General features: G+C 34.8%; 3 protein-coding genes and 2 long non-coding RNA genes across 12 annotated transcripts; 2 read left to right on the forward strand and 3 right to left on the reverse strand.

Moving 5' to 3' along the window:
* Positions 1 to 1,052, reverse strand: LOC132909809 (protein MIX23). Of its 2 annotated transcripts, none has more exons than XM_060964916.1 (2): positions 947 to 1,052; positions 1 to 480 (listed from the first exon to the last, which is right to left on the reverse strand). In XM_060964916.1, the coding sequence occupies exons 1-2, from the start codon at positions 1,028 to 1,030 to the stop codon at positions 91 to 93; spliced, it is 474 nt and encodes a 157-aa protein (XP_060820899.1). In that variant the 5' UTR covers positions 1,031 to 1,052; the 3' UTR covers positions 1 to 90. The 2 variants fall into 2 exon arrangements, with proteins under 2 accessions (XP_060820899.1, XP_060820900.1); XM_060964917.1 differs by lacking the exon at positions 947 to 1,052 and adding an exon at positions 814 to 946.
* On the reverse strand, positions 260 to 26,812 carry LOC132909813 (U-scoloptoxin(05)-Sm1a). 2 transcript variants are annotated; one of them, XM_060964922.1, is made up of 4 exons: positions 26,564 to 26,812; positions 25,752 to 25,907; positions 24,540 to 24,747; positions 260 to 480 (listed from the first exon to the last, which is right to left on the reverse strand). In XM_060964922.1, exons 1-4 carry the CDS (start codon positions 26,628 to 26,630, stop codon positions 471 to 473), a joined length of 441 nt encoding a protein of 146 aa, XP_060820905.1. In that variant the 5' UTR covers positions 26,631 to 26,812; the 3' UTR covers positions 260 to 470. The 2 variants fall into 2 exon arrangements, with proteins under 2 accessions (XP_060820905.1, XP_060820906.1); XM_060964923.1 differs by lacking the exon at positions 260 to 480 and adding an exon at positions 25,099 to 25,245 and having other exon boundaries at positions 23,744 to 24,747.
* On the forward strand, positions 1,754 to 23,753 carry LOC132909774 (coronin-2B-like). 6 transcript variants are annotated; one of them, XM_060964852.1, is made up of 10 exons: positions 1,754 to 2,328; positions 4,063 to 4,356; positions 17,330 to 17,527; positions 18,329 to 18,445; positions 19,106 to 19,420; positions 19,515 to 19,739; positions 19,981 to 20,190; positions 20,273 to 20,390; positions 20,478 to 20,704; positions 20,772 to 23,753. In XM_060964852.1, the coding sequence occupies exons 2-10, from the start codon at positions 4,213 to 4,215 to the stop codon at positions 20,964 to 20,966; spliced, it is 1,749 nt and encodes a 582-aa protein (XP_060820835.1). In that variant the 5' UTR covers positions 1,754 to 2,328; positions 4,063 to 4,212; the 3' UTR covers positions 20,967 to 23,753. The 6 variants fall into 6 exon arrangements, with proteins under 6 accessions (XP_060820835.1, XP_060820834.1, XP_060820838.1 ...); XM_060964851.1 differs by lacking the exon at positions 1,754 to 2,328 and adding an exon at positions 3,613 to 3,967; XM_060964855.1 differs by lacking the exon at positions 1,754 to 2,328 and adding an exon at positions 10,370 to 10,574 and having other exon boundaries at positions 4,223 to 4,356.
* Positions 2,180 to 2,750, reverse strand: LOC132909819 (uncharacterized). The gene is made up of 2 exons (XR_009658613.1): positions 2,614 to 2,750; positions 2,180 to 2,482 (listed from the first exon to the last, which is right to left on the reverse strand). It is a non-coding gene; the product is annotated as an uncharacterized LOC132909819 (long non-coding RNA).
* On the forward strand, positions 25,215 to 25,859 carry LOC132909821 (uncharacterized). The gene is made up of 2 exons (XR_009658615.1): positions 25,215 to 25,339; positions 25,462 to 25,859. It is a non-coding gene; the product is annotated as an uncharacterized LOC132909821 (long non-coding RNA).
* Positions 26,813 to 26,897: the final 85 nt, after the last annotated feature.

A 26,897-nucleotide genomic window follows, 5' to 3' on the forward strand; every position in this document is an offset into this window, starting at 1 on the left:
TATATTTACAACATTTAAATATATTTCTCATTAAAGTTACAATCATACAAAAAGGTAGTGGACAAAGTATTTTCAAAATCAATAACAATATTAGATTTCTATATCAGTCGGTGGCTTATAAAAACCACGGCATTTCTTATAATAAACCTCAACTGTATGGTCTTTTACAACTTCTTCTATGTTTAATTCTGATTGCAATAAGCGTAAAGTATTTTGTTCTTTTCTTAATGCTTTAAGAAGTTGAGGACTATCATTACCATTATCTCTTTCAGCTTTTAATTGGTTCACTTTTTCTTTGGATGCATTTAAACAACTTGTAATAGCTAATTCCCTTGATTTATGACCTGTTTGAATTTGTTCATATAAATCTTTACATTTAGCATTAGGATCACTTTGTCCTTTAAATGATTCTGTTGGAAGTATAGCATTTAGCATATAAATGATTTTGTCATCAAGTTGCCGCATCTTTTTCAATGCATCCTGGAACAAGAACGTTCATTACCTTAAAATAAAAAAAAGATAAATTTGGAAAAGACACATACAAAAGTAATACTGCAAAATAATTAATTTCGATATAGATCCTTTAATCATTTTTTTTATTGTCAAGTTTTACATATATAATGTATCAATTATTATTTCATATTAGCTCGGATGTACAAGGATATCTATTCACTTATTAAAATTTTAAAGTCCGAATTATAACTTATATATCAAATTGTTTATTTACAAATTGTTTAGGGAATTTTAGAAGGTCTTTCATTTCTTAAATATCATTTACTAGATGAATTATTATTATATAAACTACTATATAACCTTAATCATGTTTGCAATGTATTATCATTTTCCAGAAATCTATATACAATTTAATATATGTAATTAAAACAATTGAAGTACATAATTTGAAATTATACATTTTACACAATACTTTCATTTACTTAAAAAATACCTGAAACTCTAAAAAGTCGCCGCATGCTGTACTCAAAGTTGCCATTTTTCTAATATGGAGAACAAACAACGTGGGTACATACATAAACTTACCATATATATATATACTTACTACCGAAACGTATTACAAGAAGTACGGAATCGATAGTAAGTTAATGTGGTTATTGCTTAATATCTTTATGCTTCATCTAATTATTAATATAGCAATTAGTTATTTAATTTTGTATATTTAAGTATTTTAAATAAATTTATATAAAATTTCATATACATGGGGTTTCGTTTAACTAGAAATGAAAACATAGAGGTCTCTTTTCATAGAGAAACTAGTTTTCTTGTTAAAAAATCTAAATACAGATAATATGGTAATATAATAATACAATATATTATAATATAATAAAAAAGATATTAACTTATTTATGTAAAATTATATTAATTTAGCAGATATTCTAATTTTAACTTGTCACATTTAACGTATGGAAGACAAAAAGAAACAAAAGAATACCGTTTCGTATCTTTCCTTGTCTTTCATACGTTAAATTTGAGAAACTAAAGTTAATATATCTACTAAAACAATAGTTTTTCGACATAAATAGTTTAATACCTTTTTATAGAGAATGCCGAGATGGTACGATTAATGTTAATGTATTAAAAAATATTCGAAATAGTAGTTTGCAATTTCATAATATATAATAATAATAATAATAATATATTGCAAATTCGACCATATTGTTTCCCCTAGAGTTCGGTCACGTGGTTTTATTTACCTCTCCTGTTCAGACTCTACTTGCTGGACAGCATATATAATCTGTCCAATGAGACAAGGCAATAAACTTGAGGCGAGGTAGTGACATTCGAATATTACTAGTCGGCAGCCAATAGTTGTAGCCGCAGCAATCATATTTTGTTTACGTTTACTGCTCCGTTTCGTTGGACAGACTATAAATGTAAAATAGCAACTCGGTAGCTGTACGTCAATATGAAGTAGCAGTAGATAGCTTTCAGAGTAGATTAAGGTCTTTCCCATTTTTTCTTAGATCGCTTTCTTGGTTGGAAGAAAATTAGTTAATATTTACCAGTGTTCTTTATTTTTTATAAAATTGTTTCTGTAAATTCAACTAAAATCTGTGAATAAAATTTATAAAAATTACTCTTTAAACTGTGAAATATTCGATATTTCCTGTATTTCACACATATGCATATGGATTAATGTATAGTTAAGAATATGTTCATGCGATTTTCATTCATATTGTTCGATTTATTTAAATCCAGTGACCATTCGGCTGTCCTACGTACACCGTTTCTCGAGCGGACCGCCTTCCATCACGGCGTGCTCGCAGCACGCTTCAAAATCGATATGTAAATCGGCGTTAGACGGATGAAATGGTGAGTGACGCCTGGCAAGTGTTACATCAGATTAAACCGATTGCGTTTCTACACGATCGTGTGCACACTGACCGCAAACTTTAAAGCCGTTCCGTGACACGCTCTCTTCTTTTGCCGCAAAGTAAATTCATTTTCTACAAGAGATAATACAAACCTACAAAGACATTTGATTATCATACAATCGGTATATAGTGTCGATAGTCGATAACTCGCGTACTTACATAAAAAGAATCACAAAAGTCTTTTTACTACATTAAAAAAATTAAAGTATACAAATTGGTATACCTTGAATCGAAAGTAACAAAATACGTTCGATCTTTTCACTAATTCATTTTCACCTGTTCCTGTCGGCTTGAAAATAAATATTAATGCCGGTACTCGACTTTTTGGATAGCCTGTAGAGCGTGCTCGTCGCCCCCTTCCTCCGAGACCCAGGAGGTGAGAAGGATACACAATAAGGCGCGCAGTCGGCGAGTACAGTAGTGTCGCGTTAACTGGCCGCAGTTTGCTTCGTTAATTGTCCGTCGCTATCCCCTCCAGTTCTTCAAATTGTGTTCGTGAAGTGAGCCCCTAATGTTATATACGTCTGTTATAAACAAATGTGTTAAATATGGATATATCGAGTATTGTAATGTGGCGTTAATTGACCAGAATTTTGCTTCGTTAAGTGGCTGTCGCTATTCCCGCCAATTTTGACATTGTGCAGTGAGCTTCTGGTGTTACTATCAGTGGAAGAGATATAGTGAGATCTTAAAATTAGTCAGGTGTTAAAGTTTACATGTTTTAAGAATCGAAACAAGTAGTTCGAGATGTTTTGAGAGAGATAAGGACACAGAGCCTTGGCCAGGGCCGTACGATAGCAATTCAGAACTATTTCTTCCTTTGCAATATATTTAAAAAAAAATTTCGTCTTGCGAAGGAGAACGATTACATTATATATTTCTAATTTATGTTGTAAAGTTTAAATTCTATGATAAATCGTAATTTTCGTAAATTTCGAAAAACTTACACAGGTGCCTGCGTACTTGGAAGATGCGTACGTCCCTAGGTGCGACTAGATCAATCGGTGTACCCACTCAACGCTTCAATGCGTTGATACTAGAGATTTTCAATTTTTCATAGAAATTTATAGATTTTTAGGGATTGGAACGTTCTTTTCCATTCCTTTCTCTTCCATTAAGTACTTTTTTTATGTTTTTCAATATTTCTCATATAAACCATTGATACTATTAATCTTAATTTATAACCTCGCTACATTTAACAATAGAATATTTGTATGATAAACCAATGTCATAATCAAATTTGTCAGATATCAAAATTTCATATAATTAGAAATATCTTTCGATAATTGATCAAATAGCTCCCGACTCGTAGCCATTTAGCGAAGCACTACTGCAAAAAGGTTGCGCTTTCTACTCACGAGTAAATGAGTACTCGACGACGCAGTAGTCCTCTGCATTTATACGCTAAGAACGTGTAATTCGCTGATCGTATAAAACGAACGTGGTTTAATGGGAACGTATGATATTCGTTTGATTTGTGGTATCGCGGAGACGGAGCAGTCGAGTGGCGTGCTCTCGTGTTTACATGTTGCACGCACGTCAAATCGATACGTCGTATCCATGTGTGACCGGTCTCAGTGAGTGGATTACGAAATTTGTGTAGGACGGAAGGGATTGCACGTGGTTTGTAATTGTCCATCACATTCTGTGAATGTTCTTGTTTGGCGTTTAGGTAGACGGACGGCCTATAACAACGGATTTGGGAAATACTTGGTAAATAGGTGGTAGTAAAGTACTTACGAGTGAACGAAGAGGCGTTGATAAAAAGATTATCAGTTGGAGATACGGTGTCGGAGGTGGACAATACGAAACGAAAGCTTCTATGGGATATAATATCGCGAATTGGGAAATGATACGCACGAGGGAGGAATTGGTGGAGAAATTGGGCCTGGACGCCGCGGATGACACTCATACTTTATTGAACAATATGGTAGACGTCAGAGCGTGCTACAAGCCAAACGGAAAAGTAAGATTTTTTGCATCAAATGTTTTTTATCCCCGTTTATGTCAGTTTATGTCAATGCATGCTCCTGAAATTGTGTTAAGTGTAATTGTTACGTCTTTGTTTGAGCTTCAAAGCAACTAAGTAAAGTTTCATCTGTTTTTCATAATCGGTTTTATATTACCATTAACACATTAGCAGTCGCTGACGTAATACACGATACGTTTTTTTCGTGGCTGAAGTAAGACTAAGTGGGTCGATTATCAATGACTCTGAAAAATTTTTTTAATTTATTTGAATTAATGTGTATGTTCATGTATTAATATGTAAGGTTTCTTATTTTAGAATCATTGGCCCTAATGTGTTTTTGAATTATAAAACCTATTTAACTTAAATGAAGTTTATTATCGATACCAGCGGCATCGATCCGATTTACAAGTACTAACGAGCATTGTGTACTGGTCACGTAATCCATAAAGTATGTCGTTAACCTTTGTTTGTAAATCAAGAAGCATTTAAAGCGTTCTACTTTACCGTTCGACTTGATTTAAGGAAATTGCTATTGATTAGCGTTCACGATGGGGGATAAGAGCCAGTTCCACTTTTTAAGGATGTTGTTCATTAACTTTATAATAACTGATCATAACAATTCAGCAAGTAAGTTGAAACGTAAATAATTAATTGAGTAGAACGTATTAGATTTAAACATTTGTTCGGCAAATAAAAGAGAACAGATTGCGAGTTCTCGAATATCGAATCGAATCGATATTCGAGCATTCGAACGATTCGATTGCCTGTCTTCGAGTTTCGAGATCGAGATTTTCTGAATTTAAATTTGCGACTAATACTTCTACGAATTTGAACTGAATTTAACCCTTCAATTTTCAATTATTTTATAATACAAGCAAATTAACAAATTTTCCAGTATTGCATCATAATCTAACCTATGAGAGTTCGAAGGTTAAGTTTTCCATCGATATTATCGAACTGAAACTTTCGATATTACTTTCTCGATCGAATATTCTACTCTATGCGATATTAGTTATACGCCACATCTAAACACGTGTCTGACGCAATCGAAACTCGCAATCTGCCACCCCAATTCCCACCTGATCCCAATTATCTCCATTAAATCTATACTTCTTTATGCTTTCGCCGACTTTATTGCATCCCATTAGTATCGTGCATCAGGCAGACACCAAGTGTACCTGGCTCTTTCCTTATATCTGATGCAATAGCACGCTAATTGCATGTTCTATGCATGGATCCATAGCTATTGTTAGGTTAAGCCCGCGTCTCAACGTGTGTCCTTAATGACGTCAATTTCGAAACGCTATGCAAGTTCGAATCACTTTGAACGTGATTCGGTACTTAAAACTGTTGAAAGTCTTGGTAAGTCTTGTTAGGTTAGTAGACTCAACTGCCTTACTCATATATGAAATATATGTTAATGCATATATAGAATAAAAGATAACATGTATAAAAGATTTAATTCATCATGATCTTTAATTCTAATCCCTTGCCTCGTAATATAGTCACCTCCGTGATACAAATTACGATTTCGATTTGACAAGAAACAGATTACACAGCAAAGTTGAGGCTGAATCCTAACTTTCCTCTCAATTCTTCAAGCTGAGATCAATAAATACAAATCCCATATAATATTTAAATATTTTACATTTGATACAGTTTCGAAGATTACGATAACTAATACTTATTTAAATAGCTACTAAAAAAAAAAAAAAAAAAAAAAAAAAAAAAAACCTAAGGCAAAGGATAAAAATCTCAATATTTCAGATTTGTCAGATTCCCAATATTAGAAGCGATTCAAAATTTTCGCTATGTGTACATATTCAAAGTTGATTGAAGTGTTTTAGAGCACATCCTATGTTTCCTGTCTATCTGTCTGTGTTTCTCTCTCTCTTTCTCTCTGTCTCTTTCGATTCGCGATCACCCACGCGCTACAGTTACATAGAGAGGTTTAGCAAGAACAACGGAGCAGTGACAACGCGTGACAACATATGCGACCGTACGAAACGTCACGTTGCTGCATTAAAACACGCACCGACAAGCGCGTGCCACGTGATATACTCGGCTGGCGGCCGCTATAAAACCGTGGCTAGGAGTCAGTGCTGGCTCGGCGACTTTCGCGATCTAACGCGCGCGCCTGGAACTCCGACACGATCGTAGGTATAACACGCGCCGCTTCTTTCGCGCCGGGCCTCGTCTCAATGAATCTACGTTGCGTGACTGCGCACTCGAATTGCCCGTCGTTCTTCTATCCACGATGCGTGCGAATTGTTCAAATCTAAGCGTATGTCTTTTTCATTTTAATCGCTTAGGGATATAATACAAGTTAAGTCGATTTTCATGTTGTGTACTATTTATTTTTTATTTCGTGGTAACTCGAATCTCATATTAACGCTTAACCTTACCAGGCCCAGCCAAACGACTGGTTTCAAAATGTAATTTAAAATTGTATATATTCCTTGTTATTTCTCTCGTTCATTCAACTTTATGTAAATTCTTATATTATTCGATTAATCAATTTCTCAATTTTTTTTTAATATAAAAATTTACATAAAGTTAACGATAAATTAAATTACATTTTGAAACAGGTCGATTGATCGGGCCGGGTAAGGTTAGTATTAATATCGTACTAGTTTGTTTTATTCGAAAACGCGTATATTTGTATAGTTGTATTCTTTTTTTTCTATATCATTGTAATAAAACTCAAAAGCTTCAGAAATATTTGGAAATATTACTAGATCGATAGTGAAAATATTCGAGATCTTTTCGACAGAATTTTTAGAAGAATTCGAGCACTAAATAAAATAATAGTTGATGATCTATTAACGATTATTTCGTTGATTGGTCCTAATCAATTATCGACGCTAATCAGTGAATCAGAGACAATTTTAGACGGTTCTAAGAAGTTTGTATTTAGAAGGGTTGAAGGTGGATAGCAATAGAAAGAGAAAGATATGCAGGAAGGTTTATTCACAATAGTATACTATAATATTGATAGATGAATCAACGTTCCAAGAACTTAAATGACGAATCAGAGTCTTTTGTGTGCATCTAAAAAATGAAAAGGAGATACGCTAGTTGAGGACAATTAAGCAACTACGTAAACAGATAAAGATATAAGGAACAAAAGATACACGTACGTGATAAAATAAAAAGCGAAACACAAGTTGCGCGATAGATCTTTGAGACGCTCTTTATTTTTCAGCTACCTACGCACCTATTCTCTTCTAACACTGCTACTTTCTTCGGCTCATTCTGTACCCAATCGTATTCTTCTATTATAATAATCAATAATCAATAATAAAAAAAATCGTTGTTAACCCCTTGTCTTATCATTTATATATAGTAGGCTAACGTTGATTATTTATTACTTTAGTATCATGTTTGAAACATGTTTGAAACAGATCTATTATATATATTTATAGATTCTCTTTATTGAAGGCTTCTCAACATAAAGTAAAAACAGGAATTAAAATAGAACTTTGATACAAAATTTGATACAAAACAATTACACCGCGAGTTTGATTCCACATTATAAGATAAAGGGGTTTATTCAAAAGTCTTTCTGTTTGTTAAAACTAAAAGAAGATCGGGACACGAAGGCTTGAGGATGGTAGCAGAGTTAAATACGATTAAAACACATGCGGGTGGATGGAAATTACGCCACGGGAGTCGCCGGTTCTTTTTTCCTTTTCTTCTTCTTCTCTCACTCGAGCAAACCGGACAGCGGAAGTCAGAGGCTACCGTCGAAGCCACACTGCCGTCACTGCCACACGATAACGACAGTAAAAAAAGGGGTGATTCGTCGGATCTATCGAATATCATCGATCGTCGAGAGTAGTTACCGCTTATCGAGCCTGTTCAAAAGTCACGATCGTGAGAAGTGCGCATTAACCGCGACCAAGTAACGTTACGAACGCATGCCTTTTTTTCTCCTCTTCTGTTATACCGCTTCTTCTTTCTTCCTCGAGGCTGAGACGTACGGGAAAGAATAGGTTGTTGCCACGACCGCTCAAGTATTAGGTTGGTACAGAAATAACGGCAGTTCCTTTGTTTCTCACTCGTTAAAAAAAAAAAAAAAAAAGAAAAAGAAAAAATAGAATCCTTTCAATCCTTTCGCTATAATATACCGTATACGTGTGTAAAATATGAAGTCATCATATGTTAGAAGTCTACGTTTTCTGTAGCATAGAATCATTTTTACGTTCGTTCATATTGATTACAGTGTAATTAGGTCGTAGATTTTTATGCATTAACGAATGTAAATATGGAAAAATGTATAATAACGAGCAGAGATATAATCAAGAGATAAAATAGCAAATGTGAAATATATTTTGCAGAATTGGAAAATAAGATTTGCATAAATATTTGCAATATAATTTCAATTGATTATACAAAGTATCTAAATGTTCGTGCGAATATTTGTTGCATATTAACGACTCGAGACTCGCTACGGTCTTCGAATTTTTATACCCTGATCTCACTCTTCTTCTAATAAGCGAAACTTTTTTAATATTTCAGAGTGTTTAACGTAGCATTGAAATGAAAGATCGACCGTATTATTGACAATTCTTTCAAATGTTCTTTAAATCGTGTCGAAATTGACTCAGTGGGTGTACATGATGATTGGGTTATCGGAAACTTGGAGCTTTTATTAGTTGCAAGATTATCATAGCGAAAGGATTAATACTTTCTATTTTCTTTCATTCATCGCTTCCGGTATATATTTTCTTTTATTTTTCACTATCTCGTAACATGGTGTTTCAAAGCGAGACTCGCGTATCTTGCGCAGTACGATTCTTAGAAAATTGGGACAAGTGTCTTTTTTTAGAAGTTTTTTTAATTGCGATAGCGTAATGGAGGTTTGAAGAGGATCGTTATTTTTGCATCAACCCGGTAGGAGCGTCGTGAAAAAGCATAAGATCGTCTTTGTCGACAATTCCTTGGCTCATCCTTCCCCTACCAAACATCGTAGAGACGACATTGATTTCGAAGCGTGACTCAAGCGGAGGCGTAATTCGAAAAGTTATTCCCGTGATGAAATTATGTAGTTCCTAATGCGGCCATTGAATATTCATCTTGCGCGTGATCAACATCAAACATCACTGTTTATCCTTGGAGATTCTTAGGATAACGCATTTCTTCAAGAACCGATTAATTTCTCACGTTTCAACCTTGATTAAATCAGCACAAAGAGATTACTTGAGTGAAAAAAATCAAACGGTTACACAATTACAATCCGCAACATAGAAAAGGCTGCATTATTTCTGCATCCACATAACTTTTGTTTTCCCTCGTTTGCAGTGACTCATTGGAAGAATTAATTTCTTCCAGTCGACTATAGAGCGAAATACTCAATTACAGTCACCTTAAAGTCTCGTTAAATTCGACTCGTTTCAGCTTAAGTAACTTGAATTCAAATTACTTCAGACGAATGCTTCATGTAAAAATGGATGCATAAAGTGAATTTGATTTGGGCAATTTATGTGAACGAATGCGAGAACTGGAGACATTGCCTGATGATTGCTTTATGATTTTCAAATCGAGGAATAGGTGGAAGAATCTTGGTTTCCCTCGAAGCTTATATGCAAGGACAAACCAAACAAAACAAAAATTATTCGCATAGTTTTATCAAGCAAGAGCGCAAATCGGCCAAAAGTATTCTCCATCATTCCACAAGAATGTAAATGCGTTGAAATGTAAATGAAATCGTTCCATTATTATACATTGAGCGTAAACCAGCCTTGAGTTTGATAGTAATCGAGTATTGTATCTCATCGACTCTTCATGATGATTCTTCGTCACGCTTCGAAATATGTTACGAATATTTAATTTCACCGCGAATAGAAGAGAAAGAGAAGAAAGGGAAGAAGAAATTATTACAGAAAAGAAGTACATAGATGAGATACATCGTTACGACTCGGTGGCCTCTTAACGACTCGCGCGTTTGATTCGATGATCTCGTAATTAGACGAGCCTCGTGTGGTTCCCTTTTTGTTTCTTCCAGTAAAGTGAGAAAATCTTGACGCCGTTTGCACAGCGACCGCGAGTTTCCAACTAGTTGAATATCCTCTCCTACTTCGCATGCATGGGTCCTGGCTTGTTCAATTACTACGTTCCTGTTGTGCACTGTCGGCGACCATCGTCTCACCGCGCACGTGTACCGGCTGCCTGAGGTCTGATTAGTATCAGAAATGACCAACGATAAACAGGTGAGTGCTTTCGGTGTTTCGCGATCGATCTTTCTTTCCTTTATGTTTCCACTTGCTGAACACCAGCGTTCTACGGTAGTTCGATGCTACTTCGACATGTTACAACATCGAACCTTATAGATACCGAATTTTCTGAGATTTTTTAAATTTAAAGCTTTGAATTCTAAATTTCTGAGATTTTTTAAATTTAAAGCTTTGAATTCTAAATTATTAATTCAAATATTAAAATTAATCCTTTGAATCCTACTTTCTGAATCGGATCTTTTGTTTGGTTCAGCTTATTGCATCTATGAATGATGTTTTGCGTGTTCGTACTTTGTTAAAACGCGAGTTATTTCGTTCAAAATATATCTCTTCGTACTTTAAAGACTACTTTCCTGTCAGAATATTTGCTTCAGGCGAAAAATTTATAAATAGCGATATTTATAAACGACAAACTATCAATGAAAGTGAAATACTAATTAACGAAGAAAACGAATTTTCCCTCGCTTTCTAACGAATCTTGAAGTTCTAAATATCTGTTACGATCTCTATTGAATTCTTTTCTTTTTTTAGAAGAATCTTTTTTAAGATACACATCGTTCCTTGAAAGTACGATACCATTGGTATCTACCGCTATATCGTGTCACGTTAACTTCGCATAATATTGGTCATGTCGAAGCTCTAAGAACGCAAGTACTATTTATTCGAGACCCTTATTCGCAGGTCGATACCACGAGAAGTGAATCTAGAACGCAAAAGAAGAAACATAGTTTTACAACCTTAGCGTGTCAAGCTGCTTGCTGTCTTCTCAGCCATAATGATCAATGAAAAACGAGTACAAGTATCATGTTACTGTTCCACCTGATCTGTTGTTTACTAACGTTGTCATTTTTCTTCAATTACTAATGCGTAATGTATAGCACCAAAGCAGAAGCACACGGTGATGCATAAAAGTGGTCGTACGTTTGAACAGATATGATTTAATAACTTTTTATAATGAATATATTTCTTCTTTTGCATTGTTCGAATAAATTAATCGCCGATCTACTTTAAATAATTGCACTAAATAAGAACTCGTATTTGGACGAGAGTAATTTAAAGTAATTCGAACTGTCTTCTGTTCTAGATTGATTTGTTCGTAAATTCGCCTACGACTTATCAATCAATGGTACTTTAGACTTTAGAGTTATCAGACATCCAACTACCGAGAACACGTTCGATTATTTTTTAAACGTATTTGTACAACGAAATGTACGAAATCTGTACAACGAAATGTACGAAATTCGTACAACGTCTACGACAAACCAACAGCACAGTTCATCTCTATTTTGTACCGTAGCCTCTCGAAGCTGCTGCGAGTGAAAGGTAGAAGAAATGGCACAACGAATTGAGATATTTTCGTACTCTTTCCGCACGATGCACTATACACATGTACATACTCGTGTTCAATTACTTTTTCCTTTTATTTTCCATCTGGTTTGAAGCTGTTTTACATTTTTCACGGGCATACAAGTTTTTTTTATTAATCAGAGAGCTTCGTTTATCGGAATTCTATAAAGATCGAACATTTATAGAATAATTCGACGATTTCTACTTCATATATAGTTTCTTAGATATTCGAACGTTAACTTTCGAGAGTAATTGAACGCTACGTTCCAAGGCAAAACAGACCGTTGAATCGTTGTCATTTTTTTGGAATCATCGAAATAACATACGGATTTACCAATGTTCGGAAATTTTAAAAAATTGCTCCCGCTGTAATTGCAGTTACGTTATGAGAATTATGCTTGATTCATGTTTCTATGTAACTTAGTTGCCAGGGTTTGCAACACGTCTAAACTCAGAGAAGATAAAATGTCAAAGAAGCATATATAATTATCGCAGCTAATACTCCACGATTTCTGTTCAAAGATATTCTTTCTTCGATCGGTTGTACTATGAACCTTGCCAGAGAAAATTTCACATGTTATTTTATGTACTCTCAGACGAAACAACTTGTAATATCTTCTTCGTCTGTCGTAGTTTGTACAACAGTACCGTTATTTAAAAATATCTATCTCGAAAGATTTTATCAAGCGCTAACCAAAATTTCATTCCGACAAATGGAGCTCTACGATATTTGCATGATCGTGTGGAAGATTGCAATTTTGTATCATAATGTATCTCGTTTCGTTTGATGGATATAGGTGTATGATTTTGCAATTTCATTGTATATTTTAAACATTTCAGGAGAGTCGTAACATTTTGATAGCACCAGGCAGCCGCGATTAGTATCGCACGCGCGTATAGCGCTCGTGTGACCCTAATTGGCGTTAGCGTGTCACAGAATTATTACTCGCAAATAGCAGAACCGCGGGTGACAAATGATTTCCAATTACATTGAAGATCATATGATATGGTCGATCGTTCGCGTCTTTCCTCCGCAAACACACCAATCGTCTTTCGATTTTCTATCGTTCGCCTTATTTATCGAAGCTTACGATACCGATTAGTTTCTCGAAACTCGTATTTCACCTTTTTCCATCTCTGTCCTCGAATATTTGCCGTTCCAAGTTAAAGCGAGGAAATTCAAATGTTTGGAGTTTAATTAAAATCGATCTCAGGAGCAAACGATTTACGATAAAGCTTCTACACTTGCATTTGCTTTCTCGGAACGTTTCTTCTTTTCACACCAAAGCTGGGAAACGTAGAACTTCGTGAATCACGAACGCAGATGATACACAAATTCTATACGTTAGATTCTATGCAATTAATGTGCAAAGCTGATAACTTACAGCGAACATAGTGCCAACAAATCTGTTTGTATTAGGTTTTAATCCAAAGATCCTGGTGACTCTGTGAAAATAACCGATGGCATCTAATCGTTCTTTATGAAGGCTATGACTACTGGACATATTCGCGTTCCTATCGGACTCCGATTTAGAGATTTCGCTAACTTATTCTAACAATCGTTATCCTATTCTATTAATCATATCAAATCCATCACTCAACAAACATGATTCAGTGCGTTTTGCAAAAGCAAAGGGGAAACACACACCTAACAATAACCAGCTTATACGAGCTTATACCAGCAAAATAAGAAATCGTTAAATCGTACGATATAAAAGGCCTTGAACGTTTCACGATTTCTTAATTCCTTATTCCTGAAATTTCTTAATCAAAAGCGGCGACCATATTCTTAAAACGATCGCGTTCATGTGTAACAATAAAATGAGAAAAAGTGGTGCAGAGACGTTTTTATTATTATTGACGCAGCATGATCGTCGTATGACGCGTGTAAAAATGACGTAAACCCACGCAAAAGTGTAGCCTTACACGTTTTCCGAACGTACAAAAGAATTATCAAAACGATCTTTTGTTGCCCTTGGTACTGTACGATCGTCTACACTCTTCGTCTCTTCTTCAGTCTATGGAACATCCTCTTCGTTCAATACCTTTTTATCCTCCTCGATGCGATATAATCGTAGCATATACGCATATACATTGAAAAAGACATGAAATTTTAACTTCGGAATTATAATAGCGACGTAGACGAAGACGAAAAGCGACGGAGATTCGTCATAGTCTTCGGTATCTTGCTACTGATACTTCGGTTATCATCTTTTATACCTTTTATATGAAGAAGATCCGTACGAGTTACGATCGTAATGACGTGTATAAAAGCGTGGAAAAAGTAATGCAAACACGTACCGTTAATCACGGCCTACGGTTAGAATTTCGCAGGGACCGAAACGCGAGTTTGTTCGATGAGTATTTTCTTCGCCATTGCAAGAAAAAGTGGCATAATTTGCTCTGTCTCGCCGCGCTACGTTGCTCGCCACGCGCACCACGCGCGACCAACTCCAAAGATTTCACATCGCGGTGATTTTATGCGAGTACAAACGAGATTCAGACGTCAGGATATATTTAACATAGAGACTAATATCTCCATTACTGGTCAAACAACGTTGAAATTAGAAATTCATCCTATTTAATAACGTTATCCTATACGGTATGTCGATATATCAATGATTTGCTAATAAAGTTCAGTATCTTTCGTAGAAGATAAGCGAAGAGCTGATAAATTCAAGGCCAAGATTTAACGATCAATGGTATTAGTGTTCATTCATGGATGACAGTGGATTCTTTCGAAACTATTTTACTTCCGAGAAATAAGGAAAAGAGAATAATTAAAGAATTAATAGGAAATTTCTTCGACTAAAATAAAGAAGAATCTTTCGGACAAATCTCTTTTTTTCCGAGGAAGAAATCTTATTCGTTCGAAGAGGAACTGAAAAACAAGATCCATCTAGAGATTAAGAATTCATAATCTAAAGACCGATAGATTTGATTCGCGAGATACGTTATAGCTTCTCAGGTCTTTCCCAGAATTCTCAAAAGGAACCGTAATATCTTTCATTAATCCATCAAAAATGACAAATATTTTTCTGACGTGTAGAAGTAACTTAACTCCATGGTGAAATTTGAAGATACTCTACTGGAAAATTTATACCTGAACTTACAAATTACAATGACTATACAACGCTTAATCAAAGGTTACAGAGGTAGTTCGAATCTTATTTCATTTCACAGCAAAATTATGACAATACTGGTGATTCTACAGTACTTTGGGACTTATAGAATTCCATGGTAACAGTTCAGAGTTGATTTGAAGATACTTTAGAAAGGAAACTTAAAAGATACTTTAGAAAGATTTATATCTGAACTTACACATTACAATGACTATACAACGCTTAATCAAAGGTTACAGAGGTAGTTCGAGTCTTATTTCATTTCACAGCAAAATTATGACAATACTGGTGATTCTACAGTACTTTAGGACTTGTAGGATTCCACGGTAACAGTTCAGAGTTGATTTGAAGATACTTTAGAAAGATTTATATCTGAACTTACAAGTTACAAATTACAATGACTATACAACGCTTAATCGAAGGTTACAGAGGTAGTTCGAGTCTTATTCCATTTCACAGCAAAATTATGACAATACTGGTGATTCTACAGTACTTTGGGACTTATAGAATTCCATGGTAACAGTTCAGAGTTGATTTGAAGATACTTTAGAAAGATTTATATCTGAACTTACAAGTTACAAATTACAATGACTATACAACACTTAATCGAAGATTACACAGATAGTTAGAGTTGTATTTCACAGTAAAATTATGACGATACTGGTGATTCTACAGTACTCTAGGACTTATAGGATTTCACGGTACCAGTTCAGAATTAATTTGAAGATACTTTAGAAAGAAAACTGTTTTCGGAAACTAAGAATCGTCGTTGCATAGACTTGATAGGAACCGAAGAATTCGATAACGATAACAGAAACATCGAACGATGGATTGGTAGAACATTCGGACCACGAAACTTTCTTCTTCACGGTTTCTGAGCGGAGAGAGTCTCAGGAACGCGTAAACACGTTCCGCTCGTCGTGCTATTGACCTTGCTGCGAGTAATCGTTGGTGCAAACGTTAACGACGAACTGCAACGATCAGAGAGGACCGTGTCGATCTCCATTTAACGCTGTGCACGTTGCTCAAAAGTAATTGGTTCAGCTGCACCGTTAATAACGATCCTCCTTACGCGGTTAACAAGCGATTCCTTTGGTTCAATCCTTGGTAAAAATACTCGCGGATAAATAGTTTCTTCAACGTTTCATCCTCCATCAATTGTCTCGACTAACATCCTAGACACACGCTTCTGATCATCAGGATCATCATCTCTCAGCTTCAGTTTTGCAAGAAGAATTAGTTGGCTAGAAATTGAACAAAGCAGTTAGGAGATCTTTTGTCTTCTTTAACCGAGAAGATAAGAAAAACAAACGATGCAAATGACAAAATCTTGAATTATAAATCAAAAACGACACCACAGTCCTTTCCAACTGTTTCGTGCCATTTACAACGGACATGTTCAGTCGAGAAGACTGCGAATAAAATTGAACTCCAATGGAATAATATGATGCTGAATGTAAACGTCTGGAGAGTCACTACGAAGTCTTCTAAATGAACACAGACGTCGTATATCGGTCCCTGTATTTTTCTCGTCTTTTTACTATGTCCCTCAATTAGTTTAGAGTTGGAACAAATTTTAAGATCGTTTGCAACGGCTGTTAAAAATTGGAAGGGATTGGTCCTCGGAAGAAGACACTCAGACACCTCAAGGTTAGCTGCAAGATCTGCTTGGAAGGATGGTTATTCTCGTCTTAAGTTCATCGACCTATCAACAACGTAGCAAAGTGACTTTACACGTTGTATTATCGGCTTCTACTTGAGAACTGAGAGAGATTTGCAATTAAAAATGTCCTCTTGAACAACGTTTTTGTATATTCCACTACAGTCCTCTTGCGATTCTCTGCTCTTTATTCCTTTATTCGTTGTTTCATAAGCTCTCTAATTGCAGGAATAATATTCTTCTGAAAATTAGAAGAGTAATCGAAGAAACAGAGCTTTCGATATTGCGAGATATTGCAAAAAAAAGAAGGTTGAAGAAAAGAATTCTGAAGTCACAGCAAAGACAGAATAGAGTTCATTAAAAACCCCAAAATTGGAACTTCTCAAATAAATATTAACTCTTCAAAGACTCGTATCATCTAAATAATCCTAATCCTTGATACTTAGTTCATAAACTCTTCATAATATTTTCACGCTTCCACCCATATTCAAGATCCAGGACAATATTTCAATTCCTAGCGTTATCGCAAACTTTCATCTGTTCCGCTAATTTTTTTCTTCTCTTTTTTTCACCGATGCTAATTCAACGTTCATTTTTTCCAGTCGTGGTTCCGTGGCGTTCGAAGCAGCAAATTTCGCCACGTATACGGCGTACCAGCAAAACGGGAGAAATGCTACGACAATATCAAGATCACGAAGAACGCCCACGACTCGCAATTCTGCGCAGTGAATCCCAAGTTCCTGGCCATCGTAACGGAAGTGGCTGGCGGCGGAGCATTTCTAGTCTTGCCGCTCGATCGCGTGAGTTATCTTCCTTGTTTATCGAGTTATCGATTCGCTATTCTTTCCAGACGAACTAACTTTGCCTGATAGTACGTACATCGATGAAGCTGTTTCATAATGATCGGCCGACTGTTCAATTGTATACTATCGCTCAAAAGTATCGGGTTCTTTGGAAAATTCCAAGTTACCAAATGAGCAATAATAAAGCTAGCATCCATATACGTGTCGCTTGAAAAATTCATAGAGAAATTTACATAAGAAAAGTTGAGAGGAATATGTATCTGCTGACGAAAGTATTCCAACGTCTATAGACGCCTTTTACAAACACGTAGACTGCGGATTTTTATAGGAAAGAGCAAAGTTCTACAATATGCACATAACATGAAGAAATATATGAAATATCCAAAGTATAGCGCCTTCTATAAAACACTTGGTAGATAAAACAATCTTCTACCGAGGTTCTACTTGTTTGATTATATTTCCAAAAATGTAAATTTGCATAAAAATCCGCTGTCTAATTACAGTTACCAGTTGAATTCTCAGATTTCATTAGCGCTGTTATGATTATACTAGAAGCATAACTTTCCAAGTAAAATTTAAGACCAAGCTATAAATGTATATAACATATATGCAGCGTACATCGATACAAATAGCGTGCATATCGAATGCTATTTAAAACAAAGTTCTTCTTGATGAATAGTCGAAGAAGTTGAAACTCATAGAGATAAAGATGCATGCGAATGATTTATTGAATAAGATTGTTCGATCGTTTAATTAATGACTTATTATGGTTGGATGTTTCCTCTTTTTATCTTTCAGACTGGTAGGCTGGATTTTAACGCTAGTAGAGTGACTGGACACACTGGACCGGTTCTGGACATCAAGTGGAATCCGTTTAACGATAACATCATCGCTTCCTGTTCCGACGACTGCACTGTACGATCGTGTTCCTAGTTTTATGTACCGTTGCTTAAAATAGTTGGCGATATTTATTGATCAAAGATTACTGGTACAGTGTTAGGTATTGACTATTAGATAAAATTGTACGGACTGATAAAGAAGTAGATCATATATGTACAGTTACAATATTTCTTGTAAAATTCAGCTTTCTACGAAGTAAGAATTTTCTAATGGAAAACGAAATCTTTGCCAACTGGTGGCCTGTCGCCGTGACAAATTACTACCATAAGCGACTGAATCATACACCGTGTGGCATCGACCTTCCGGTCTGCTATTCAGCATCTAGACGATACGATGCTTTGTTTAAAGCTAGAACTCAACACTTTGTACTACTTGCAAGATATATTGTTTCTGTTATCTATAAAAGACGACGTAAAAGATAGCAAAATAGGGTTTACTTAGTAATCTGTGTTTACGATCTTAATTCAGAAATTATCCATATCTTGTTTGTTCTGACTCTTTTAAATTGAAATTGTGAAATTTCCTTTGCTTTGAGCCTTTTGCGAATCTAAATAATTACGTACAAGTATCGAATGAAAACTCTTTAGGTATTTCAAAAATATAACGTTTTAATGATTTTGTAAGCAGCCTATCTATACTTTGCGATGTTCTTCTTATTGTTAATCGTAATTTCAGATAAAACTGTGGCACATTCCTGACGGTGGTATATCACGAAATCTGACCGAGTGGCTAGTTGAGTTGCAAGGGCACAAACGTCGTGTCGCGTACATAGAATGGCATCCTGTTGCTGAGAACGTGCTTTTCAGCGCTGGCTTCGATCATCTTGTTATCGTATGGGACATAAATAAAGGAGAGGCTGTCAATATCATCGATAGGCATCCTGACGTCATTTATAGTATATCGTTGAATCGTGACGGTAGCTTGCTGGCGACAACGTGCAAGGATAAAAAATTAAGGGTTTTCGAGCCAAGATCTGGCATCGTAGTTTCTGTATGTATCCACCGATCATGTTTGTATATCTTATGATTATCGTTTTCTTGAAATTTATTCAAGTAAATATTTCTATGGATTGTCCGTTGAACAGGAAGGAGTTTGCCATGCCGGAACAAAAGCTAGCAAAGTGGTTTTCCTTGGTAGCTCTGGACGTCTTCTTACGACTGGCTTCAGTCGTCACTCCGACAGACAGTATGCCATTTGGAGTCAGCATGATTTGAACGTACCATTGATATGTGAAACTATTGATTCCTCCAGTGGAGTAGTATTTCCATATTATGATAATGACACCAACATGGTGTATCTGGCGGGAAAGGTAACAGATTATGTTCAAAAATTGTTACATTGCCAGTTACAAGTATTAAGATACCTGCTTGTTACATTTATTAGAAAATTCTAACAGATATTTCATTCTATTTAAACGAAACAATAGATTTATAGTAAAATAACTAGAAATTAAAAACAGTGAAATTTATACTGTAATAGCAGATGTCTTGATCCTTATGGTGGACAGTGTATACGTTGAGAATGAATATTTTATACTTTTCTTATCGTAGGGTGATGGTAATATTCGATACTATGAAGTAGTAAACGAGGCACCCTGGATGCATTACCTCAGTCAATTCATCTCTGGAAATCCTCAAAGAGGATTAGGTATAATGCCAAAGAGGGGCGTAAACACAGCCATCTGCGAAGTATTTAGATTTTATAAATTGCACGCGACTCGAGGAATGTGCGAGCCGATATCCATGATAGTTCCTCGAAAGGTGAATGCATAGAAATGTAGAAAATTAAATGAAACCAGTGTAATTTGGCACGGTGTAATTACCAAATACTTTCACTTTTTAGAGCGACCAATTTCAAGAAGATCTATATCCTGACACTGTAGGTACCTGTCCAGCTTTATCAGCCAGGGATTGGATAAGTGGCATGAATAATCCACCAATTTTAATCTCTTTGAAAACCGGTATAACTATTGAACTTTTCAATATATTTTATTATCTTTCTCTCCTCCGTTACTTGTTACTCTATTCTATTAATTAAATGTTAACAGGTGGTAGCATTACCACGCACAAACCACGAGTGTACAAACCACCGCAACTTCCACCGACAACCGATTTAAATAATAAGAAGAAATTCGCCTTTTTGTCTACCGAGACTGTACCAGATTACAGGCCCATCGAGTTTCACGATATGTCAGAGAAAAGCCAAAAAACTTCTAGCAATCAAAGCACCAAGTTCCAACAGTTGCAACAAAAATTCGGCAGTGTTGTGCTACAGGTAGAACTACCGTTTCTTTCAAGTCTTTATCTCCTTCATAGATTAGACTAATTAACGTGTTTTGCAGAAAAATATCATTTCCGCGCCACTGAACGATAATAAGGTCTTGGAGAATGTAGACATTCCTAACAACGAGGCTGAATTAAGATTAGCATTTGCTCGTCAGACTGACGAGTTACGATTGGTACGAAGGCAGCTCACGAATAGTCAGTTACGCGTGAAAGAACTGGAAGAGCAACTTCGCAAGCTTCAGCGTCAGTAAATTTTATTGAAGATCCTCAACGTATGCGCCGAGCAAACTTCCTTGTAGCTTTGTTGCTAGTTGTATGAGAAACATGGTACTTAACGAACAAATAACGCATACGTGTATTGTTCATGGCAATCTAAATGTCTAAGCTTTCGACAAAATTTGCACAAAAGGAAAAAGAAACAAAAAATAAAGGCAGTGCAAAAGGATATTTAAAGGTGTCCGAAAAACTTTCAGAACTGAAAATATACACTGGTTATATATTAGTAACATATTAATGCAGTTATGTAATTCTCTCTAGTGTATCTTGTGAACGATATACGATGCATTTTTATAGCATTTCTCGTTTCTCTATACGTTATCTTCTCTCTTTGCAATTTCTCGTGTGGCGATCTTGTACCGTTGTTAGAAGAAAACGCAGCAATGAAGCAACAATAATTTAGTCAATTTTTTTAGAACGCAGTTCGGAAACATGTTCTGCTGTAGAGAAACTGAACAAAAAGAAATGAACAAATGATTGTGATTTACACTATTGCCTTCACTATACAGACGAGTTTTTGTCTATATAAAATGTTGATATTTCTCCGAGATGCAACGTCTCATGTATGCAACTTTTGCACGTTTTAGCAAGTGTACTTCCCTTTCTGTTATACGAAGTTCAATGCGTTTCTTTCGCTTGCACATCAAGGTATAAATATACACACGTTACAGCTATTATACGAATTTCTCCATCTATCCGAGGAACTAATTTTTCATTTGAAGTTATACGTGCGATCATAACGAGGGAGAAAGATCAGCTTAATATAAAGATGTAAAACTTGGACAAAGTATTAAATGTTCAGTACATGAAGAATTGTACCTGTCTTGTGCATACGCACGTTTATCGTATGCGACTCGTTCTATATAGAATTGTCGTACATAGAGTGATAGATAAATACAGAGATATTTAGGAGTTGCGTAGAGGATATTATGGACGCAATAAAAAAAAAAAAAAAAAGAAAACGGACATCATTCGGAGATTCGAAAAATAGCACAAGATGCAAGGACTAATTATGACTAATAATTAAAATTAAGATTTCCTGGAAACGAGAATCACAGAAAAAGAGATAGTTCGATGAATTTTCTGTAATACTTATTTTGTTGATTTCTTTCAAATGAATTTATGTATTAATATCTTGGCGATATTTACAATCGCATTTATGTCGTTTGATTTGTTTCCTATACTGAATTAACGTTTATTTCTCGATGTTAATAATCAGTTATATTTATTAATTCCATTATAATGGCTGTACATTAATCAATCAACTAACTTAAAACTATTATTGTGTTCTATTTCATATACGTCCCGTTTTTCTTTTTTTCCATGCGTAAGGTAATATAATAACGACGGTGTATCTAGCTTATTAACGTTTAAGCTATCTTGTATTGTCGAGTGTATTGATCACTGCCACATTCACTGCCATGGTACCTGTGGCAATACAATGTTTTCTTTTTCAGCGAACACATGGCAGTGACGATATTTATTATACACTATAATTAGTTTCGAATCTTAGGCTGACACTTCTTTTATACAATTAAATACATAGAACTTGTATGTATATGCATAGAGGAAATTTTGTCAATCAGAGAGAAAGAAAGCAAATGGACCTAGAGTGATCAAGGATGATTAAGTAATTAAAAAGAAGGAAGAAAACAGTAGCAACTTTTTATTCACTTCTATTCATATTATTGTATATGCAAAATAATGCTGATATATGTGTGTCAAATTATATATTTCTAGGACCAACAAACCAGGAAAGAAATTGTTAGCCACAAGAAATTCTATTATTGCTTAGTAGCGATCAGATTTAGTAATGATTTATATACACTGTTTATACATATATATATGTATTTTTCATACGATATATAGTTGTAATTTCGAGCGAAGAAAATGTAAAAAAAAAAAAGGGAGAAAAAGAAAGAAGAAAGAGAACACGAGTGAATATTCTAACAATAACTAATGTATATGCTTGTGTTCAGTGCACATCAATTATTGTAACGAAAAAAAAAGAAAAAGAAAAAAAAGAAGAGGAAAAGAAACGACACAAAATATGAACACAAAAAGAAAACTCATTACTGATGTGAGCTTTATCATATGATGAATGTTCAACCCGATTTACGAGAACTGATCATTAATACATGTAGCATGATGGCAAAATATCACTCCGAAATATTTCGCTCTGTGTTACATTTAATATTTTAAACACAGCCATACGTACGGTTAGAGAAATCATTAATCATTGTGTTATCAAGGATAGTAGACTATGTATTGCGTTAGTCGTCAGGTATCTTAATATTATCGATATTATGCTCGATATTAGCCTGTGTGTGCGTTCTTTTTCTTTTTACAACTATAAAAAGACAACTTATTATACGATGGAGCTTGCATAAAATATGTGCATTTTTTGCAAAAAGACAAAGGGAAAGAATGATTTCCATCATAAAAACCGCTTCGCAATCAGTTTCGCAATCTTATAATCTTTGTATTACTCGACGAAGATCTTTTGCTTGACAAACACATTAATATGAACACGTGTATCGTCGTATTGAAAAATGCTATCCTATGTACCGTTCGCTATATAAACGTGGATATACCAAAGAACGTGCAAGTACCTTACTACGGATCGTCGTGAGACAATTTTGTTACCACCAGTTGAGCGACTATATCATATTATATTTATACTCAGAAAAACGAGTACGTGAATGTAAGACGAGTGGAGGATTCTCGTTTGATGAAAATAAAGAACAAAACATTCGATCGCATTTATATTATCTTGTAATTCATACAGAATATTCCTTAGTATCTAAGTCTAATTCTAGAATTGTTCGTGTTGTATGTTTAGAAAAAAAAAAAAAAAAAAAAAAAAGAATTAAAAAAGAGAAACACAGTAGGTTTTCGTATCTACACTGTTCAAATATGAAAAAGATTCGTATTTTGTACAAAAATATACAAAAATAAGTAATCTAGATCTTTGTTAAATTAATAAAAAAAATAATATGGTAAAAAAATAACTATATGTAAGTATACAGTTTAATAGTTGTGTACGAATGGAAACTTAATGTCATTAAAATTCGGTATTAGGAATGGGTACCTTAATTGTAATTCATATTACGAACGTGTCGATTAATTAAAACTTATTGGTAAATTCTAAACACTAGAATCCTTTTTTTTTTTGTGCTACGCAAGCCACAATTATTTTAGACAAGTATAAGCGTATTTGCAATTGTACAGTCAAAAAGAAATATTAAATCTATGACGACGCAGGTTAAATATAAATATAAAATGTGTTATTAACGCTATAATTATATTGGTAACTACTAATTAGTACCTTCGTTTAATATTTTGTTAAAAAGAGAAGGCACATCAGTGTTATTTTATAAAATTAATCGAGTGCAAATTGTTCCCCTAAGGTACGTCAGAAATTGACATTCCGTATTACTTCGTGTTAACACATTAAGGACGGAATAGATTTAAAAAACTGATTTTACATTTATCTTGAGTGCATAAAATATGCATTCAAAAGAATTTTATCAAATAAAAATATCTACCTTACGAAGAATAATTCGTAAACTACTAATAATCCAACTGGTACCATCGATGCGATATTTGGTATCAAAATGGCCGCTGGATTGCATCCGTCTCCGGTACAAGTGAAGATACAGGTTCGGTAACTTAACTTGTCACCCTGTTGTTTCACGTAATCGCAATAATTCCCCAGATCCAGTGCTGAACAGAATCGTTTCGTGCCTATTCCACCTATTTCAACATATATAGGAAAAATTGTTTGTTTCTTGTTTTATCTAACACAACCAAACGATATTAGCCCACATAAAAAATAATAACATGCGTACGTATGAAAGATGTTAGGAATGTAGCGTGTTAATGCAAGCAACATGCAATATATTATTTGATTATTTATTTCTTATGGAATTGTTAAAGCATGACAATTTTCGTGAAATATATATTCGTTTTTATTCATTTGTAAACATTTTCACTGAAGTTTTGAAGGAAATATAATAGAATCTTTTATGCAATAGAGATAAGGAAAATCTACTGGTGAACACTTCACATAGGAAACACACAAACATCGAAACACAATATATGAACCTCCGAATCGTCCGACCGATATGATACAGTACTGTGCATTGTATACATGACTGCAGTTCGTTGATTGTAAGGTACTTATTACCAAATTGCTATCTCCGCAACTCAGTTCTTCTTCCGATGTACACTGGTAGCAATCCAGACTGGTCGCTTAATCGATTGAAAAAGCATCGATTATAGATGATTACTATTGCGCGCTTCAATTCATGGATTAATTAATCGATTCTTTCATATTAGAATAATTGTATTTATTGATTTAGCCAACACATCTTTCAACATCTAACGACCAACTTTCATAATACAAGTAGTATATTATTAATTTTTCTTATTATATGTATACAAGAACAAACTTTTGCTTCCTTCTAGCTCAATTTCCTTACTAGATACAATAACAGAAGAATTAATAGTTTCGTCGTTACACATTGAACCATCCCTATATGCAGATGTGACTTAAAATAATGTTAGTCATCTAAAAAAAAACAGTTCTAATGGAGATGATTATCGATCGTGCCTTGGTTGTTCCCGCATGCTTATAAACCGATAACGGCGATGTTGTTATATATGATTTAAGGTTAGTTTTCGTTAAAGAGTGCTACGGTTCGCAACAAGATTCCCCTTTCCACGATATGTAACCTGAACTGCCGATATTGTTTTACCCTCGAATCGACCAGTGTGCTTCACACAATACTGCGCCTCGTAAACAGCATCGCAAGGCTGTGGTTTGATATCGACGTCGCTTGAGAGAAATTCGTTGCATTGGAAGGGGTCGGTGTTGTTTGTACTGACGCATTGATAACATTGTAAACTGTACACTAAACGAAAAGAAAGATTGGGAATTCGATTTACTTCATATTGATTCATAATTTTGTCAGCTAACTATAGACTAAATCAAACAATACTTTCCAGATTATAAAAAAAAAGTATTCTAACCTAATAATTAAAACTAAATAATGAAATGACAGTACAAGTATGTATATGTCTTAAATGTTTGTTTTAATCGTTATTTAATTACATATTAGGAAAAAATGATAAATTCATAATATTTAGTGTCCATGGAAAAAAATAATTGACCCAGATAACTTCTTATCATCTTGCATTAAACTGTGAACTAATATGTATATAGTTCTCTCGGTCGATGATAAATAAATTGTGTGATAAGAATTATATTTTTTACCACAGATTATATAAATTCATGAATAACGATTTGAAGACTAACATCGGTGGCTCGATACAGTATCAAATTTTGTTTACCATGAAATAAACTAATAACTTCAAGCTGTCATTTAAGAATGAATACACATTCAACTAAATCGATCCTTCCGCTTGATCCTTATAAATCGATGTTTTGTGTAACTTAATATTATGCCATCGCGCCTTTTAATAAAGAACAATGTGGAAAATTATAAATGCCCCACCCAAAGGACGCCACGATATTCACATCATCTATAGTTACGTGCATTAACCTTACCACTTTCGACGAAAAGCAGGAATGCCGCGAAAAATGTGTAGCTCCTAATGCCGCCAATGGCGCCCATTTCGAAAGATCTCTTTACCAAAGATAAAGCACAAAACACTTTTAATAACTGCAATGTAATGTTCTATGTTTGCTTGGAACCACTTGCTAAAACAATTACATCTGTACACAAGTCTAATTTCCGTTCGAATTTATAACCATCTGAATGAACGGAACAACGACGCGAAAGCGACTGACTAAGCTAGAGAGAGGACCATGCATAAAGTAAGAAGTAAGTAGTATGACGTAGCCGATCCGCTCCGACTCGAACCGAAAATGGTCGAAGTGA

Source organism: Bombus pascuorum, chromosome 8 (assembly GCF_905332965.1).
Source record: "Bombus pascuorum chromosome 8, iyBomPasc1.1, whole genome shotgun sequence".
NCBI classification, from domain to species: Eukaryota; Metazoa; Arthropoda; class Insecta; order Hymenoptera; family Apidae; genus Bombus; species Bombus pascuorum.

Excerpts from the sequence above, each read along its gene's own strand:
- LOC132909809 (XM_060964916.1), bottom strand. The coding sequence starts at position 1,030 with ATGTATGTACCCACGTTGTTTGTTCTCCATATTAGAAAAATGGCAACT. Across the intron at positions 481-946 it reads GCGACTTTTTAGAGTTTCAG|GATGCATTGAAAAAGATGCG; the intron begins GTATTTTTTAAG and ends TTCTTGTTCCAG.
- LOC132909774 (XM_060964852.1), top strand. The coding sequence starts at position 4,213 with ATGGGATATAATATCGCGAATTGGGAAATGATACGCACGAGGGAGGAA. Across the intron at positions 20,191-20,272 it reads CCATGATAGTTCCTCGAAAG|AGCGACCAATTTCAAGAAGA; the intron begins GTGAATGCATAG and ends TTCACTTTTTAG. Across the intron at positions 20,391-20,477 it reads TTTAATCTCTTTGAAAACCG|GTGGTAGCATTACCACGCAC; the intron begins GTATAACTATTG and ends AAATGTTAACAG.
- LOC132909813 (XM_060964923.1), bottom strand. The coding sequence starts at position 26,630 with ATGGGCGCCATTGGCGGCATTAGGAGCTACACATTTTTCGCGGCATTC. Across the intron at positions 25,246-25,751 it reads GCACACTGGTCGATTCGAGG|CGACCAGTCTGGATTGCTAC; the intron begins GTAAAACAATAT and ends CAATCGATTAAG. Across the intron at positions 24,748-25,098 it reads ATCGGTCGGACGATTCGGAG|GTGGAATAGGCACGAAACGA; the intron begins GTTCATATATTG and ends ATGTTGAAATAG.